Here is a 15,398-nt window from a genome sequence, read left to right on the forward strand (position 1 = left end):
ATGAAAGTTCACCAGAGCAGAGCCACAATTAAATTACATGAAATAACATGTTTAATATGTTTGAGGTACTCACATCACTCTGCAGATCATAGGCCTTCCTGGCATTGACAACATCAGTGGAATCTGGCAGGCAGGTCCAGTTGTGCAGGCGAGTGACATACTTGGCGTGGTTGACCTGAATCTGGTTCTTCTTGGCCAGTTCAAACTGCATCATATCCACTGGAAGGTTGAACTTGGTCTTGGACTTGTGGAAGTCCTTCTTGTACAGGGCCTCACTCTGGATCTTGGCTGAGTTCAGAGCCAGCATCATCAGAGGATCATCCTGGATGCAACGGGCACCAATATGGTGGCCCCTCTGCTTACGGTATCCTGCATGGTACTTGTACTGCAAAACAAAAGGAGGGAACATTCAGGATAACGTGCATACACATTCTTAAAAATAAATTAAAATAAATCAAATAAAACCTATTTAAGTCTAGATCTTTCAAATCAATCTACAATTTAAAATGGACCTTTAACATAACTCAGACAAAAATAATCACTCAGTGATACAGTATATGGGTACTTGTGGTTGGAAGCTGTGTTGGGGGGGGGGGGGGGGGGGGGGGGGGGGCAATGGGGGGAGGGTTTCAGGAAGGACCGGGTCAAATGGCATTTTTTCTAGTAGTAGAAGTAATTGTAATAAATAAACAAACAAATACATAAATACATAAATAAAACCATAAATAAATATGTTTACTGAAAATCAATCTGAAACGTACATCACTGATAATGTTCCTTCCAGCCTTGGCTGCAATGATGGCAACGGCATCAATACGTAGATCGTAGCCCTTCTTTTTGGAATCTTCATTTGCTTGTTTGTAGGCTTTCTGTAAAAAAAACAAGAACATCCCATACACTTTAGTACCACATGGATATGATCCAGATATGCATGTACATTTTAACATCACCATATCTTGGTATAATTACTTACAACACTGTAGTTGGACTTATTTGCTTTGGCCAAAACGATATCCATGGCATCAGGCATAACATGAAGTTTGGTCTTGTCTTTCTCCCAGGCTTTTAGATATGCTTGCTGTTAAGATATATAAACAACATGGGAAATGTTTATATTGAAAATACAGTAAATATGCTGCTTTAAGAGAGAGGAATTTAATTGTCTTATCAGCATAATAATTTGACATTATACTACTTCATTTTATATTGAGTCAATACCTTGTTGGCAATCTGAGCATTGGCCTTAGCTAATTCCATGGGCATGGCATCAGTTGTGCTGGTGAACTTGAATTTGCTGGGATGCTGACGATATTTTCTTTCACTAAGGATTCGTTCAGCAATCTTTGCCTTCTCCACATCAAGTGAACCAATAGGAACCCATCCAATACCTTGCAGGTCCTTCAAGTCAGCCTTGTAAACAGCCTGGGAGGGGGGGTCAAACATTTTAATTGTTTCACAGATACTGAACACATAACAACAAAATCATCATGACATCACTACCAAAAAATATATACTTCCGGCTAGATAACCCTTATATGATATTGTTATTGACTATTATATTTTTGCTATAAATATCCACAGGTTGATCAACTAGACAGCTAATGTTTTGGACACTTTTATATCGTGAAAACATGAATAGACATTCTACCCGGAAATTACAATTTATTTTGATCTGGTTTATACGTACGTCACTCAGCAGATCATATGCATGTCTGGCATGGATAACGTCAGTGGAATCTGGCAGGCAGGTCCAGTTGTGCAGGCGAGTGACATACTTGGCGTGGTTGACCTGAATCTGGTTCTTCTTGGCCAGTTCAAACTGCATCATATCCACTGGAAGGTTGAACTTGGTCTTGGACTTGTGGAAGTCCTTCTTGTACAGGGCCTCACTCTGGATCTTGGCTGAGTTCAGAGCCAGCATCATCAGAGGATCATCCTGGACGCAACGGGCACCAATATGGTGGCCCCTCTGCTTACGGTATCCTGCAAGGTACTTGTACTAAAAAAACAAGGAGGCATTTTATTAAAATGAAAGTCATGGTAATGTGTAGTAACACACTTTCTGTAAAAGTCTTTATGTACAAGAACTTACATCACTGATAATGTTCCTTCCAGCCTTGGCTGCAATGATGGCAATGGCATCATTACGCAAATCATACCCCTTCTTCTTGGCGTCTTCATTTGCTTGTGTGTACTGTTTCTGTATGAGAAATAAATGACAAAATCTTAGTGGATTCAACATGAAGACATTAAGATCTAAACAATATAGTATATCCATTTCAATCATACATCAGAATTTTAAAACATTTTGTATCTGCAGAAGAAATTTACAATTAAATTACAATTATTTACAATACAAAATTGAGTATTTGCAAACACGTGTTTTGGATTGAAGACTTACCAAACTGTAGTTGGCCTTATTTGCTTTGGCCAGAACGATATCCATAGAATCAGGCATGATGTGGAGTTTAGTCTTGTCCTTCTCCCAGGCAGCATTATATGCTTTCTGCAATGAAAGGTCAATGAATAATCATGTAATTATATAACCAAAAAGATCAAATCAAGCTTTTATTTTGTTATGATTTATTTTGGGGCTTTTATGCGTTTATTATGGATAGGACAGTAGGCTGACAGGAAATGGGGAGAGAGAGAAGGGGAGTGACATGCAGCAAAGACCGTCGGGATCATGACTCGAACCCGCAGCACGCTGTCAGGCTGCATTGTAGCCTAGGTGCCCAGACCTCTACGCCAGCAGTCTGAGCCCAAATCAAGCTTTTAATGTTCATTCAATACCAGCCAATAATTTAGCCTTTTTTTCTACTTCAAATATATTTTTCATTTGATGTAAATAGGGGTACATTTCTGGTCATGAGATTGATGTTTATTGTTGACAGGGTGTTACCTTGTCTGCAATCAGAGCATTGGCCTTAGCTAATTCCATGGGCATGGCATCAGTTGTGCTGGTGAATTTGAAGTTGCTGGGATGTTTACGATATTTTCTTTCACTCAGGATTCGTTCAGCAATCTTTGCCTTCTCCACATCCAGTGAACCTAAAGGAACCCATCCAATGCCCCGCAGGTCCTTCAGATCAGCCTTGTAAACAGCCTGGATCGAACAAAAAATATAATAATTGTTTCACAGATACTGAACACATAAAAACAAATATTCCCATGTTGTGTTTGAAAAATCAACAAGTACAGTTAAAAAATTATAACATTATAACATTCAAACGTTTTGATCTGGTCTGATACGTACATCACTCAGCAGATCATATGCATGTCTGGCATGGATAACGTCAGTGGAATCTGGCAGGCAGGTCCAGTTGTGCAGGCGAGTGACATACTTGGCGTGGTTGACCTGAATCTGGTTCTTCTTGGCCAGTTCAAACTGCATCATATCCACTGGAAGGTTGAACTTGGTCTTGGACTTGTGGAAGTCCTTCTTGTACAGTGCATCACTCTGGATCTTGGCTGAGTTCAGAGCCAGCATGCACAGAGGATCATCCTGGATCCCTTTGAGGGCACCAATATGGTGGCCACGTTGTTTGCGGTAACCTGCAAGGTACTTGTACTGTGAAAGAGAGTGTAATATTAACGTTAAATTATGGGAGAAAAGTAAGACTAAATCTAATGGGGATGACAGTAGCATGATGAACAAAAAAACAACTTACATCACTGGCAATGCGAGTGGAGGCTTTGGCAGTTTGGATTGCAATGGCATCAGTACGAACATGGTGTCCTTTCTTCTTGGACAGCTCATTGTCCAACTTGTATGATCTCTAAAGAGGGATAAAATATTTATTTAAAGGAGAGCATGAGTTGGTGGTCAATAGAAATGTCAGGGACTACATAATAATGTGAATTGGTCAAAGAATGTACCACAGTGATTCTGTTCATGAACGGTCATTCCACATAATGATACATAATTGTTTGCTGTTGGCAAATAAATGTAAATGCACTAGTCCAGTCCTGTACCTCACTGTAAATTGTCTTATTAGCTTTGGCCAGAACAATATCCATGGCATCAGGCATCACGTGGTTCACGGTCTTGACCGCCTCCCAGGCTTTCAGGTATGCTTGCTGGAAAGACACATGTGCATGTTAGTGTTTTGATGTTCCATGAACACTATGTAGTCTTGTACAAACGGTCAGTGAGTAACACCCATCACCTTATTCATATTCTTGTTGTTGGCAGTCGCCAGTTCCAGGTCCATGGAATGCATGTCCTTGGTGAACTTGAAGTTACTGGGGTGCTGGCGATAACGTGTCTCATTCAAGACCTTGCCAGCATATTTCACTTTTTCAACATCCACAGAACCAATAGGAACCCATCCTATGCCCTTCATGTAGCTGTTGTATTCACTCTTGTACTGGTTCTGAAGGAAGACATAAAACATGTTACTGTACTTTACAATTAATGTCAATATCATTATTTAAATGTGTTGTAAGACAGTGGTTTGCAACGTGGGGTTCGGGGCCTCCCAGGGGTCCTTGAGATGGTTCCATGGGGTCCTCAACTAAATGATTGATAGTTATGAACCTAGTGGACATTCACGAACAAAAAGGACCTTTACAGATGTGTAACTCAGTGAAGGCTACAAATGGAACCAGTTGGGCTTGTGGGTCTGTTCAATTCTACTAACAAACAGTGGTAGATTGGTGTCAAAGAGATTAAAACAATTCTATCAAATGGTGAATGGTGGCCTAATGCATATCAAAGTTTGAGAATCACTATTTTAACTAAGTCATGTAGTCTACACACAACATGCAAGCAACTTCATGGAAAATATAACATTTACAGTATGTGAGTGAACCAATAACTCCAAAATAGATTACATTTACTTTTATAGTCTATTTCACAAAGAAAATCATTCATAAAAGCAGTGGTGGGAGGGAGGGAACTAAGTACATTTAGCCTACTGAAGTACTTAAAGGACCACTTCACCACTTTTCAACCTATCTTCATATAATTGGTCCTCACTAATGATCATGATAAAATAGCACAATTATTTTCTACTCAGTCTGTGTCTCATAGGAGGGCTGTGGGCAGACCAGAAACTCATCCACCAATGACATCATCGATGGGGAATCCAAGCTAATAGAAACTGCAGGCTTTAATATATTCCTGAAAAGATGCAATGCAAAAATGGATGGCATCATTCTCACGATAATCACACATTTTGATCTGGTCTGATACGTACATCACTCTGCAGATCATATGCATGTCTGGCCTGGACAACGTCAGTGGCATCTGGCAGGCAGGTCCAGTTGTGCAGGCGAGTGACATACTTGGCGTGGTTGACCTGAATCTGGTTCTTCTTGGCCAGTTCAAACTGCATCATATCCACTGGAAGGTTGAACTTGGTCTTGGACTTGTGGAAGTCCTTCTTGTACAGGGCATCACTCTGGATCTTGGCTGAGTTCAGAGCCAGCATCATCAGAGGGTCATCCTCTATGCAGCGGGCACCAATGTGATGGCCACGTTGTTTGCGGTAACCTGCAAGGTACTTGTACTGTGAAAGAGAGTGTAATATTAATGTTAAATTATGGGGGAAAAGTAAGACTAATCTAATGGGGATGACAGTAGCATGATGAACAAAAAAACAACTTACATCACTGGCAATGCGGGTGGAGGCTTTGGCAGATTGGATTGCAATGGCATCAGTACGTACATGGTGTCCTTTCTTCTTGGACAGCTCATTGTCCAACTTGTATGCTTTCTAAAGAGGGATAAAATATTTATTTAAAGGAGAGCATGAGTTGGTGGTCAATAGAAATGTCAGGGACTACATAATAATGTGAATTGGTCAAAGAATGTACCACAGTGATTCTGTTCATGAACGGTCATTCCACATAATGATACATAATTGTTTGCTGTTGACAAATAAATGGAAATGCACTAGTCCAGTCCTGTACCTCACTGTAAATTGCCTTATTAGCTTTGGCCAGAACAATATCCATGGCATCAGGCATCACGTGGTTCACGGTCTTGACCGCCTCCCAGGCTTTCAGGTATGCTTGCTGGAAAGACACATGTGCATGTTAGTGTTTTGATGTTCCATGAACACTATGTAGTCTTGTACAAACGGTCAGTGAGTATCACCCATCACCTTATTCATATTCTTGTTGTTGGCAGTCGCCAGTTCCAGGTCCATGGAATGCATGTCCTTGGTGAACTTGAAGTTACTGGGGTGCTGGCGATAACGTGTCTCATTCAAGACCTTGCCAGCATATTTCACTTTTTCAACGTCCACAGAACCAATAGGAACCCATCCTATGCCCTTCATGTAGCTGTTGTATTCACTCTTGTACTGGTTCTGAAGGAAGACATAAAACATGTTACTTTACAATTAATGTCAATATCATTATTTAAATGTGTTGTATGACAGTGGTTTGCAATGTGGGGTTCGGGGGCCCCCAGGGGTCCTTGAGATGGTTCTCATTCAAAATAGATTACATTTACTTTTATAGTCTATTGCACAAAGAAAATCATTTATAAAAGCAGTGGTGGGAGGGAACTAAGTACATTTAGCCTATTGAAGTACTTAAAGGACCACTTCACCACTTTTCAACCTATCTTCATATAATTGGTCCTCACTAATGATCATGATAAAATAGCACAATTATTTTCTACTCAGTCTGTGTCTCATAGGAGGGCTGTGGGCAGACCAGAAACCCGTCCACCAATGACATCATCGATGGGGAATCCAAGCTAATAGAAACTGCAGGCTTTAATTAATATATTCCTGAAAAGTTGCAATGCAAAAATGGATGGCATCGTTCTCACGATAATAAAAATCAAAATATATATATATTTTTAATCTCGTTTAAAAAAAATCTGCCTAATAATGGTGTCACTGGTGGACAGGTTTCTGAACTGCCCACAGCCCCCCTATGAGACACAGACCGAGTAGGAAAAAGATTGTGGTATTTTATCATGAACATTAGTGAGGACCAATTATATGAAGATAGGTTGAAAAGTGATGAAGTGGTCCTTTAAATATAATTTTGAGGTACTTTTACTGTATTTGAGTATTTCCATTCTTCAATACTTTATACTTCTACTCCACTCTCAGAGGCAAATATACTTTTTATTACTCCACTACTATTTGAGTTACTAGTCAAGTTTACAGATTTCAAGTTCTATTTTATACCTCAGTTAAAAAGGTGTAAAAGGAGTACTCTGAGTACAAAGTATATTTTGATAAATACAAATACTTGAATACGGGCATTTTTCTTGTAACAGACTTTTCTACATAGAGGCATTGATACTTTTACTTAAGTAAAAGTACTTAATCCACCACTGCATACAAATTAGGAGAAAAATTATAATAAAAAGAAGAAATAACGATTTACACTTACATCGCTGGCGATGAACTGCATGTTACGAGCTGTTACCAGATTCATGGCGTCAGGGAGGACTGTATAGTGGTTGATGATGCGCTTGTAACCAATCATGGTCTGAGCACGAGTGGCTTCCTTGGCATGAACCACACTCATCATGTCCACGGGGGATTGATACTTCAGCTTGGACTTTTCGTAGTCCTTCTTGTACAGGGCCTCACTCTGGATCTTGGCTGAGTTCAGAGCCAGCATCATCAGAGGATCATCCTGGATGCAACGGGCACCAATATGGTGGCCCCTCTGCTTACGGTATCCTGCAAGGTACTTGTACTAAAAAAACAAGGATGCATTTTATTAAAATGAAAGTCTTCAAACTCTGCATCTTAGCCACATGCATGTAGTGAACCAGCAAGGGGTCGTCCTCGATACTGCGGAAGCCCACATGGTGTCCCTTCGCCTTCTCAAAGGACAGCTTGTACTTGTACTGTAATTGGTGATGAGATTTGTTTTTGTCATAACTGCTATACTATATAAAGTGTGGTAGCAAATATTGGTTTGGTATACAGTTGGAGGCCATCGATATTGTCCTTTTCTTTTTGCTGAGGTTTGCGTGATCTGCGCAAAAGGACAGTTAACCCATTTTGGGCGGGAACCCCTTTTGGTGTTTTAAACATTGTTATAATTTAGCTATTGAAAAATAGCAGATCTACAAGCTCATAGCGCGCCACCGAGTGGCACGCTACGAGCTTGTAGGTCTGCTATTTTTGAAAAATCGTGAAAATATTTATTTCAGAAAACTGGAGGATTTAGAAGGATTGTTTTTAAATTTTGAGGTCAGGCCTAAATGGGTCAAATGATAAGGGACAATATCGGTGGCACCCAACTGTAGCAAGGGGCATCCCAACTTACATCGCTGGCAATAGTGGTGCCAGCCCTGGCAGCCAATATAGGGATGGCGTCTGCTTTCATGTTATGGCCCTTATTGGCCATCTCCAGGACACTGGCTTTGTAACGTTTCTGTGAATGATGCAGAACAGAGATTAGATCTTTACATAAATTAAATAACAAGGACTACTATAACATTCTGCAGTTATTTTATTATATTGATGTACTACCATCACAACTTGACCATGGAAATTGTATTTGTCTTACGTCGCTCATATTCTGGGCATTGAACTTGGCCAAGACAATTTCAGGAGAATCTGGCATTACATGGACCGTCAGCTTGTCCTTGTTCCATTTCTTTGTGTATGCTTGCTGTAATGACACATGGATATTTAAAGGCATACAAAATATCAAATACAAGCACTCCTGTAGAAGAGTGTGGTACATTTTTCACTTCAAATATGTTATACAGTATGAGCATGCTTCACCTTGTTCATGATCTTGTTGTTTTCGGCAGCAAGAGCCAAGTCCATGGAATCCATCAGCTTGCTGAACTTAAAGGTGGATGGATGAGTTCGGTACTTCTTTTCACTTTGAATATCACCACCAATCTTAGCAGTCTCAACTCCAAGTGAACCAATGGGTACCCATCCAACTCCTCTCATATAGTTTTTCCATTCAGACTTGTATTCCGACTGGAAAGACAGGCAAGCAGGTTAGGTTACATAATTGTATTGATTGGCTTAATTAGTATAGGTTTGTATACTCAGATGAATGACATTATTGATTGGCTAGTTAGTATCTAGGCTTGTATACTCAGATGAATGACGTTTAGCGTATTGATAAAGTCTTGCAGTGTTTTAAAAATCAGTTAGACCATGAAAAGATAAATATCAATTGATCAGAGATATTTAGATAACATTAATGTCACTTACATCGCTGGATTGGATCATCATGTTGCGACACCGTTGCACGGTCAGGTTATCGGGGAGAAGGAAATAATTGTGAGGGATCTTTTTGTAGCCAATGTCCGTCTGTATAGTAGAGGCGTGCTTGGCCAGAACCACACTCATCATGTCCACGGGGGATTGATACTTCAGCTTGGACTTGTGGTAGTCCTTTGTGTAGTTCCTGTTGCTCTGCATCTTAGCTACTTCCATGTAGTGAACCAGCAAGGGGTCGTCCTTGACATTGCGGACGCCCACGTGGTGGCCCCTCCCCTTCTCATATGCTTTCTTGTATTGTATCTGAATGGAAAAGAGGAGAATAAAACGACCACACGCAAAAAATAAGAATAAAGAAAAAGAAATAAAGAAAAGAAAATAGTATAGTTCTGAATACATTCATAGCAATGCAACCGCAAATTCTGTTGATATGGTGCTTACATCGCTGATAATATGTCTGCCATGCTTGGCATGCACGACAGATATAGCATCAGGCTTCATGTCGTATCCCTTGGCGATATCTGCCAGCCACTGGTGATTGTAGTGACTCTGATGGAGAAAATAAGTCCAAGGTTAAGATTAGCTTACAATATACATTTATTTGCACTAACCACAAGTATGTTGTGTTCTAACCTTGCTCATGGACTGGGCATTTGCTTTAGCCAGAATGAACTCAGGGGCATCGGCTGGTAGATGGTATGTGCGCATGAACTTCTCACCAGCGGCTTTATAGGCAGTCTAGAAAGAAGAAGCGAGGGGGGAAAAAAGAACATTAACTATATTTTTTTGGAGGGGGTTTGTGAAATCTTGGAACAATCACCTCAACTAAAATACCAAGAGGCATTAGATGAAAAAGAACAAGAGCTTACTATGTTCTGCTGCTTAGAGTTGGCCATGGCCAAGGCAATGTTCATGTTGTCGGTCTTACTGCTGAACTTGAAGGTACTGGGGTGTTGGCGGTAGCTCGTTTCATCCAGAGCTGCCTTGGCAGCCTTAGCCTTTTCAACATCAACGGAACCAAGAGGGACCCATCCTGCACCTCTATAAAAACTGTTGTACTCTGCCTTGTAGACATTCTGTGGATGTGCAGACAGATAAAACATGATCAATGTCCATTATTTGTTATCCTAAGTAAACTGCAATAGGCAATTTCCCCACATGTATCAGCATAACAGTGTAAATACAGTTGCATCTAATTAAATTAGACTCATTAATTTAATTAACTGCAGCTGTCTTTACATTGTTATGACAATTCTGTGGAAAGGGACCATTGTTTTGCACAGGACAGGCACAATCAAATTAAGTCTGAAAACGTACATCACTCTGAATGTCCATCATGTTGCGACACCGTTCCAAGTTCAGGTTATCGGGGAGAAGAGTGTATTGGTTGATGATCTTCTTGTAGCCAATGTCCGTCTGTATAGTAGAGGCGTGCTTGGCCAGAACCACACTCATCATGTCCACGGGGGATTGATACTTCAGCTTGGACTTGTGGTAGTCCTTTGTGTAGTTCCTGTTGCTCTGCATCTTAGCTACTTCCATGTAGTGAACCAGCAAGGGGTCGTCCTTGACATTGCGGACGCCAATGTGGTGGCCCCTCCCCTTCTCATATGCTTTCTTGTATTGTATCTGAATGAAAAAAGAGAAAAAAACGACCACACACAAATAAGAATAAAGAAAAAGAAAAAATAGTAGTTCTGAATACATTCATAGCAATGCAACCGCAAATGCTGTTGATATGGTGCTTACATCGCTGACAATATGTCTGCCATGCTTGGCATGCACGACAGATATAGCATCAGGCTTCATGTCGTATCCCTTGGCGATATCTTCCTGCCACTTGCGATTGTAGTGAGTCTGATGGAGAAAATAAGTCCACGGTTAAGATTAGCTTACAATATACATTTATTTGCACTAACCACAAGTATGTTGTGTTCTGACCTTGCTCATGGTCTGGGCATTTGCTTTAGCCAGAATGAACTCAGGGGCATCGCCTGGTAGATGGTATGTGCGCATGAACTTCTGACCAGAGGCTTTATAGGCAATCTATAAAGAAAAAGAGAGAGGGGAAAAAATAAACATTATTATTATTATTATTTTAATCTATACTTTTATACTCAGATATACAAGCTCACAACAAGTCACACAGCGACGCGTTGTAAGGTTGTAGATCGGCTTATTTGTCCGCAAGCAACATCACTATAGGACGAAGGTTAATTCAGGCTTCAGTGTCCGAGTGTACAGACTGAGAGACATCTTTAGAAATCAGATTTGAAACTCATTTCAAACCACGCAGTAATGACATTTGAATTAAATAAATCATTTTTTCCAGACTTAACTCATGCCATTCCAAACTGGATATGCCAAAAATCTGATTTGGACTGCCAGTCTATAGAGCGTCGCAGTCCCGCCCCCTCGAGAGACCCGGAAAAGAATTCCCTGTTCATTTTCCTCACTTTTCAAAAAGTATGTATTTAAAGACGTTTACACCACGGACAAAGCCAACTGGAGTTGTGACAAATCATGACAACAAACACAATGTTTTGGGCTGATCAAATAATTAGAAAGAAGAAAAAAAGGCAGGATACAAATGATATGATCGGTCCAAAACATTGTGTTTATTGTCATGATTTGTCACAACTCGAGTTGGCTTTGTCCGCAGCAGCGTAAACGTCTTTAAATAAATAGTTTTTGAAAAGTCTATGAGGAAAATGAACAGGGAATTCTTTTCCGGGTCTCTCGTCGTCATGAAAGGGGGTGGGACTGTGACGCTCTATAAACATAGCCATAGAACGAGATAATGAGATATTATGGCCACTGCCACTCACCCCATCCATGATCTTGGCATTGGCCTTGGCCAGCTCCATGCTCATGGATCCAGTGTCACTGGTGAACTTGAAGTTGGAAGGGTGCTGCCTGTATTTCCTCTCATCCATTGCTTTGCCTGCCGCCTTGGCTTTCTCCACGTCCACGGAGCCAATGGGGACCCAACTGGTTCCCTTCATATAGGTCTCATAGTCACTCTTGTAGTTGTTCTGTAAGCAAATAATTAAAAATAGAGTAGAGTTAGAGTACCTACACTAGCACCAGTAATGAATTGTTGATTCTGTTGATCGTTTCATTATTGTGATGTAGGCGAAAACCCTGAAAAGTGCACACACAAAAAAAGGAGAAAAACTGGTATTCCAGTGAAGCAATCCATGTGTTTGTTTGTGACTGGCGGTTCTGTTCTCTTTGTATGTACTGTACGTATGAGCTCTTTATACTGAATGTTTGCACATTATAGCAGACAAGACACCATGACACTCTCAAATACGAGTGTATTGTTAACAGTGTAAAAAAAACTTGCCGCCTTCATTTCTTTATAAATGTAAATACACAATTAACTTTTCTTGTCTTGTCTACCTTTGTAATGTAATGGTTAGGGTCAAAGGGAAATGAGGAGGGGGTTCTTGCCCCAATTTATTCAATCGAATACCAACTGAGAAATATATAGTACAGTAGCAATGCACCTGGTAAGTTTTAGTCTTAGCTTGCAAACACATAATAACCTATGGTATTAATATGGTGCTAATATTCAAACTTACATCGCTGGCGTTGATGCTCATGGTACGAGCGAGTTCCAGGCTCATAGCGCCTGGTAGAAGAGTGTATTGGTTGATGATCTTCTTGTAGCCAATGTCCGTCTGTATAGTAGAGGCGTGCTTGGCCAGAACCACACTCATCATGTCCACGGGGGATTGATACTTCAGCTTGGACTTGTGGTAGTCCTTCTGGTAGTTCTTCTGACTCTGCATCTTAGCCACATTCATGTAGTGAACCAGCAAGGGGTCGTCCTTGATGCTACGGAAGCCAACGTGGTGTCCCCTTGCCTTTTCGTATGCTTTTTTGTATTGCACCTGTCAAAGAAAACAACATTCATTCATACTCTTAAATTCAATTCATTATGCTTGTGAAATTAAGACCAAGGTTTTCTTCAGTTTTAGATAGGTGGGTGTAGTCTGACAACAAATACTTACATTACTGACTGCATGTCTGACAGCCTTTGCAGCAACAATGGGAATAGCATCAGGCTTCAGGTGATAACCTTTAGCAATTGTCGCCTCCCAGGCCATCTTATAGCAGCTCTGAAATAAAGAATTGGAATTATCAATCCTCTGTCCAAACCCTTCTAATGCATGAGGCAAAACAATGTGACATGCATCTCACAACTTGTGAGGAGACTTAAGTTATTTTCTAACAAATATGCCATATGAACATATTGTACTGTGTCCTAAGTTCTCCTAACCCACCTGGCTCACGTTGTATGCATTACTCTTGGCTAGGAGGAACTCAGGGGCGTCAGGAGGCAGAGAGTACTTCTGGTGGATCGCCTCAAGGCCTCTCTTGTAGAACAGCTATGGGGCAGAGGACAGATAATGTTAAATCATAAACATGTTGCAGATCAGAGCAACATTAAGAAAGAAATGAATCACACTTGTGTGAAGTGAGGGGCACAAGATTTATTTATATTGGCCATATGATGACGTCTAACGTCATCCTTTACTGCCCTAAACAAACATTAAAGTCCATAGACTTGGCTGGCAAATATTTACATTATAAGTGCTGTAAACAAACATTAAAAATCCCATAGACTTGGCTGCCATATGATGGAATCTTCAAAAGGCATGTATTGGAGGGTCTAGCACCCCTCAAAAATGGAAATGGAAATGGATGTGTTCCAATGGATCCAATGTAGTTGCAGAAGGAGGAGAGGACACTGGAGCAGCACGGACATTTAAGCCTTTTATTAGATGCTAATATATAAGAATACAACTAACGTTTTGACCTTGCGGTCTTCATCAGAGTCATGATGACTCTGACTCTGATAAAGACTGCAAGGTCGAAATGTTGTTTTCTTGTATATTAGCACCTAATAAAAGACATAAATGTCCGTGCTGCTCCAGTGTCCTCTCCTCCTTCTGCATCTGTTGTCCTTGTTCCTGTGATGCACCGGATCAGCCGTTCCAGGCTTGAGGCGCGTTGGTATATTCCCTTTGTTCTAAGGATCCAATGTAGTTATTATTTAGTCACAACAAGCTCTATATTTAAAATACCCACAGACAGACTTAACCATTTTCACACACAAAAAAGCCTAAAGAGCGGATGTGTTGTGAACTTGTAGATTCTGCATTTCTCCATGAATGGCAGCCTATACCAATGTGCAAACTTTGCAGACTTACGTCACTCCTCTGAAGCTGGTTGACTTTGGCCTGCAGCATGGTTGGATGGTCATCGATGGCCGTGAAGGGGACAGTGGCTGGATGTTGTCTGTATTTTCTCTGCGGGGGAATACAGGGAAGTTGATGAGATAATTATTCCATTGCATATCAAATAATGATATATTGCTTTCGTGCATCCTCAAGGGGAGGAAGAGAAGGGATGCTGTATGTGTACAGTACGTACTTCACTAAAGATTTCACCGGCCTTCTTGACTGTTTCCACTTCCACGGAGCCATAGGGGACCCATGCAGTTCCCTTGGTGTTCACGTTGTAGTCATACTTGTATTCATTCTAGCACAAAGAAAAGATCAAAATGGCACATATAAGATAAGAAAACAAAAATGTTCTTCATACTATAGTAAAATCCTGAGCATTAATTTGAAAGCTATACTCTTTTATACTACTTTCAGAGTTAACACTCAGGAGTTTCGTGTAACAATGGATCATTTGGCTCCACAATTTCCCAACATTTACCAGTTTCATAAATGGCTCCCCCCCACCCCACCCAGAAAATATCCACAGTTTGCAGTCTGTCTACAAAAACGATGTCTGATGTGTCTTACGTCACTCTGGATTTGATTGGCATTCTTGGCCGTGACCAGCGCTACGCTGTCGTGGGGCATGAGGTAGCGGTTGGTGATGTTCTTGTAGCCAGACATGCTGGCGATAGCCTGCGACTTCTTGGCCAGGGTGACCGACATCATGTCCAGCGGGGATTGGAACTTGGTCCTCATCTTTTCATAGTCCTTTTTATACGCACGCTGTGGACACATGACATATACGACAGTCAGTGGTAATGTACTCTGTCAAATCTAAAAATAATAATTCATCAATAATTCATCATTCAATCATAATAGTCAAACATGGTGAAAATAGCAGGATGGTTGACCTTTTTTAATCTTGCAGGGCACATTTTTGGGGTTACGTGTCAACATGTAGCGGGCTGGGGAGGTTAACCAGTGA

The 15,398-nt window shown here is 40.8% G+C and overlaps 1 protein-coding gene across 19 annotated transcripts in view; it reads right to left on the reverse strand.

The window, feature by feature from the left end:
* The window catches only part of neb (nebulin), a 76,871-nt gene that overhangs the window by 45,017 nt on the left and 16,456 nt on the right, over positions 1 to 15,398 (reverse strand). For 10 of the 19 annotated variants that reach the window (XM_079517485.1, XM_079517478.1, XM_079517468.1 and 7 more), the window contains 31 exons: positions 14,999 to 15,196; positions 14,619 to 14,726; positions 14,396 to 14,494; positions 13,466 to 13,570; positions 13,193 to 13,300; positions 12,761 to 13,072; positions 12,002 to 12,208; positions 11,115 to 11,219; positions 10,923 to 11,030; positions 10,491 to 10,802; positions 10,043 to 10,249; positions 9,807 to 9,911; positions 9,615 to 9,722; positions 9,165 to 9,476; positions 8,718 to 8,924; positions 8,497 to 8,601; positions 8,254 to 8,361; positions 7,363 to 7,674; positions 6,111 to 6,317; positions 5,917 to 6,021; positions 5,613 to 5,720; positions 5,202 to 5,513; positions 4,170 to 4,376; positions 3,976 to 4,080; positions 3,672 to 3,779; positions 3,257 to 3,571; positions 2,903 to 3,106; positions 2,402 to 2,506; positions 2,093 to 2,200; positions 1,688 to 1,999; positions 1,219 to 1,422 (listed from right to left, as the gene is read on the reverse strand). In XM_079517485.1, the coding sequence (XP_079373611.1) occupies positions 1,219 to 1,422; positions 1,688 to 1,999; positions 2,093 to 2,200; positions 2,402 to 2,506; positions 2,903 to 3,106; positions 3,257 to 3,571; positions 3,672 to 3,779; positions 3,976 to 4,080; positions 4,170 to 4,376; positions 5,202 to 5,513; positions 5,613 to 5,720; positions 5,917 to 6,021; positions 6,111 to 6,317; positions 7,363 to 7,674; positions 8,254 to 8,361; positions 8,497 to 8,601; positions 8,718 to 8,924; positions 9,165 to 9,476; positions 9,615 to 9,722; positions 9,807 to 9,911; positions 10,043 to 10,249; positions 10,491 to 10,802; positions 10,923 to 11,030; positions 11,115 to 11,219; positions 12,002 to 12,208; positions 12,761 to 13,072; positions 13,193 to 13,300; positions 13,466 to 13,570; positions 14,396 to 14,494; positions 14,619 to 14,726; positions 14,999 to 15,196 (5,526 nt within the window). Of the gene's footprint in view, positions 1 to 73; positions 386 to 761; positions 870 to 973; positions 1,079 to 1,218; positions 1,423 to 1,687; positions 2,000 to 2,092; positions 2,201 to 2,401; positions 2,507 to 2,902; positions 3,107 to 3,256; positions 3,572 to 3,671; positions 3,780 to 3,975; positions 4,081 to 4,169; positions 4,377 to 5,201; positions 5,514 to 5,612; positions 5,721 to 5,916; positions 6,022 to 6,110; positions 6,318 to 7,362; positions 7,675 to 8,253; positions 8,362 to 8,496; positions 8,602 to 8,717; positions 8,925 to 9,164; positions 9,477 to 9,614; positions 9,723 to 9,806; positions 9,912 to 10,042; positions 10,250 to 10,490; positions 10,803 to 10,922; positions 11,031 to 11,114; positions 11,220 to 12,001; positions 12,209 to 12,760; positions 13,073 to 13,192; positions 13,301 to 13,465; positions 13,571 to 14,395; positions 14,495 to 14,618; positions 14,727 to 14,998; positions 15,197 to 15,398 lie in introns of all 19 variants that reach the window. The other 9 variants (XM_079517477.1, XM_079517472.1, XM_079517473.1 and 6 more) reach the window with 9 other exon arrangements.

The sequence above is a fragment of the Electrona antarctica genome, assembly GCF_951216825.1.
Source record: "Electrona antarctica genome assembly, chromosome: 13".
Classification (NCBI taxonomy): domain Eukaryota; kingdom Metazoa; phylum Chordata; class Actinopteri; order Myctophiformes; family Myctophidae; genus Electrona; species Electrona antarctica.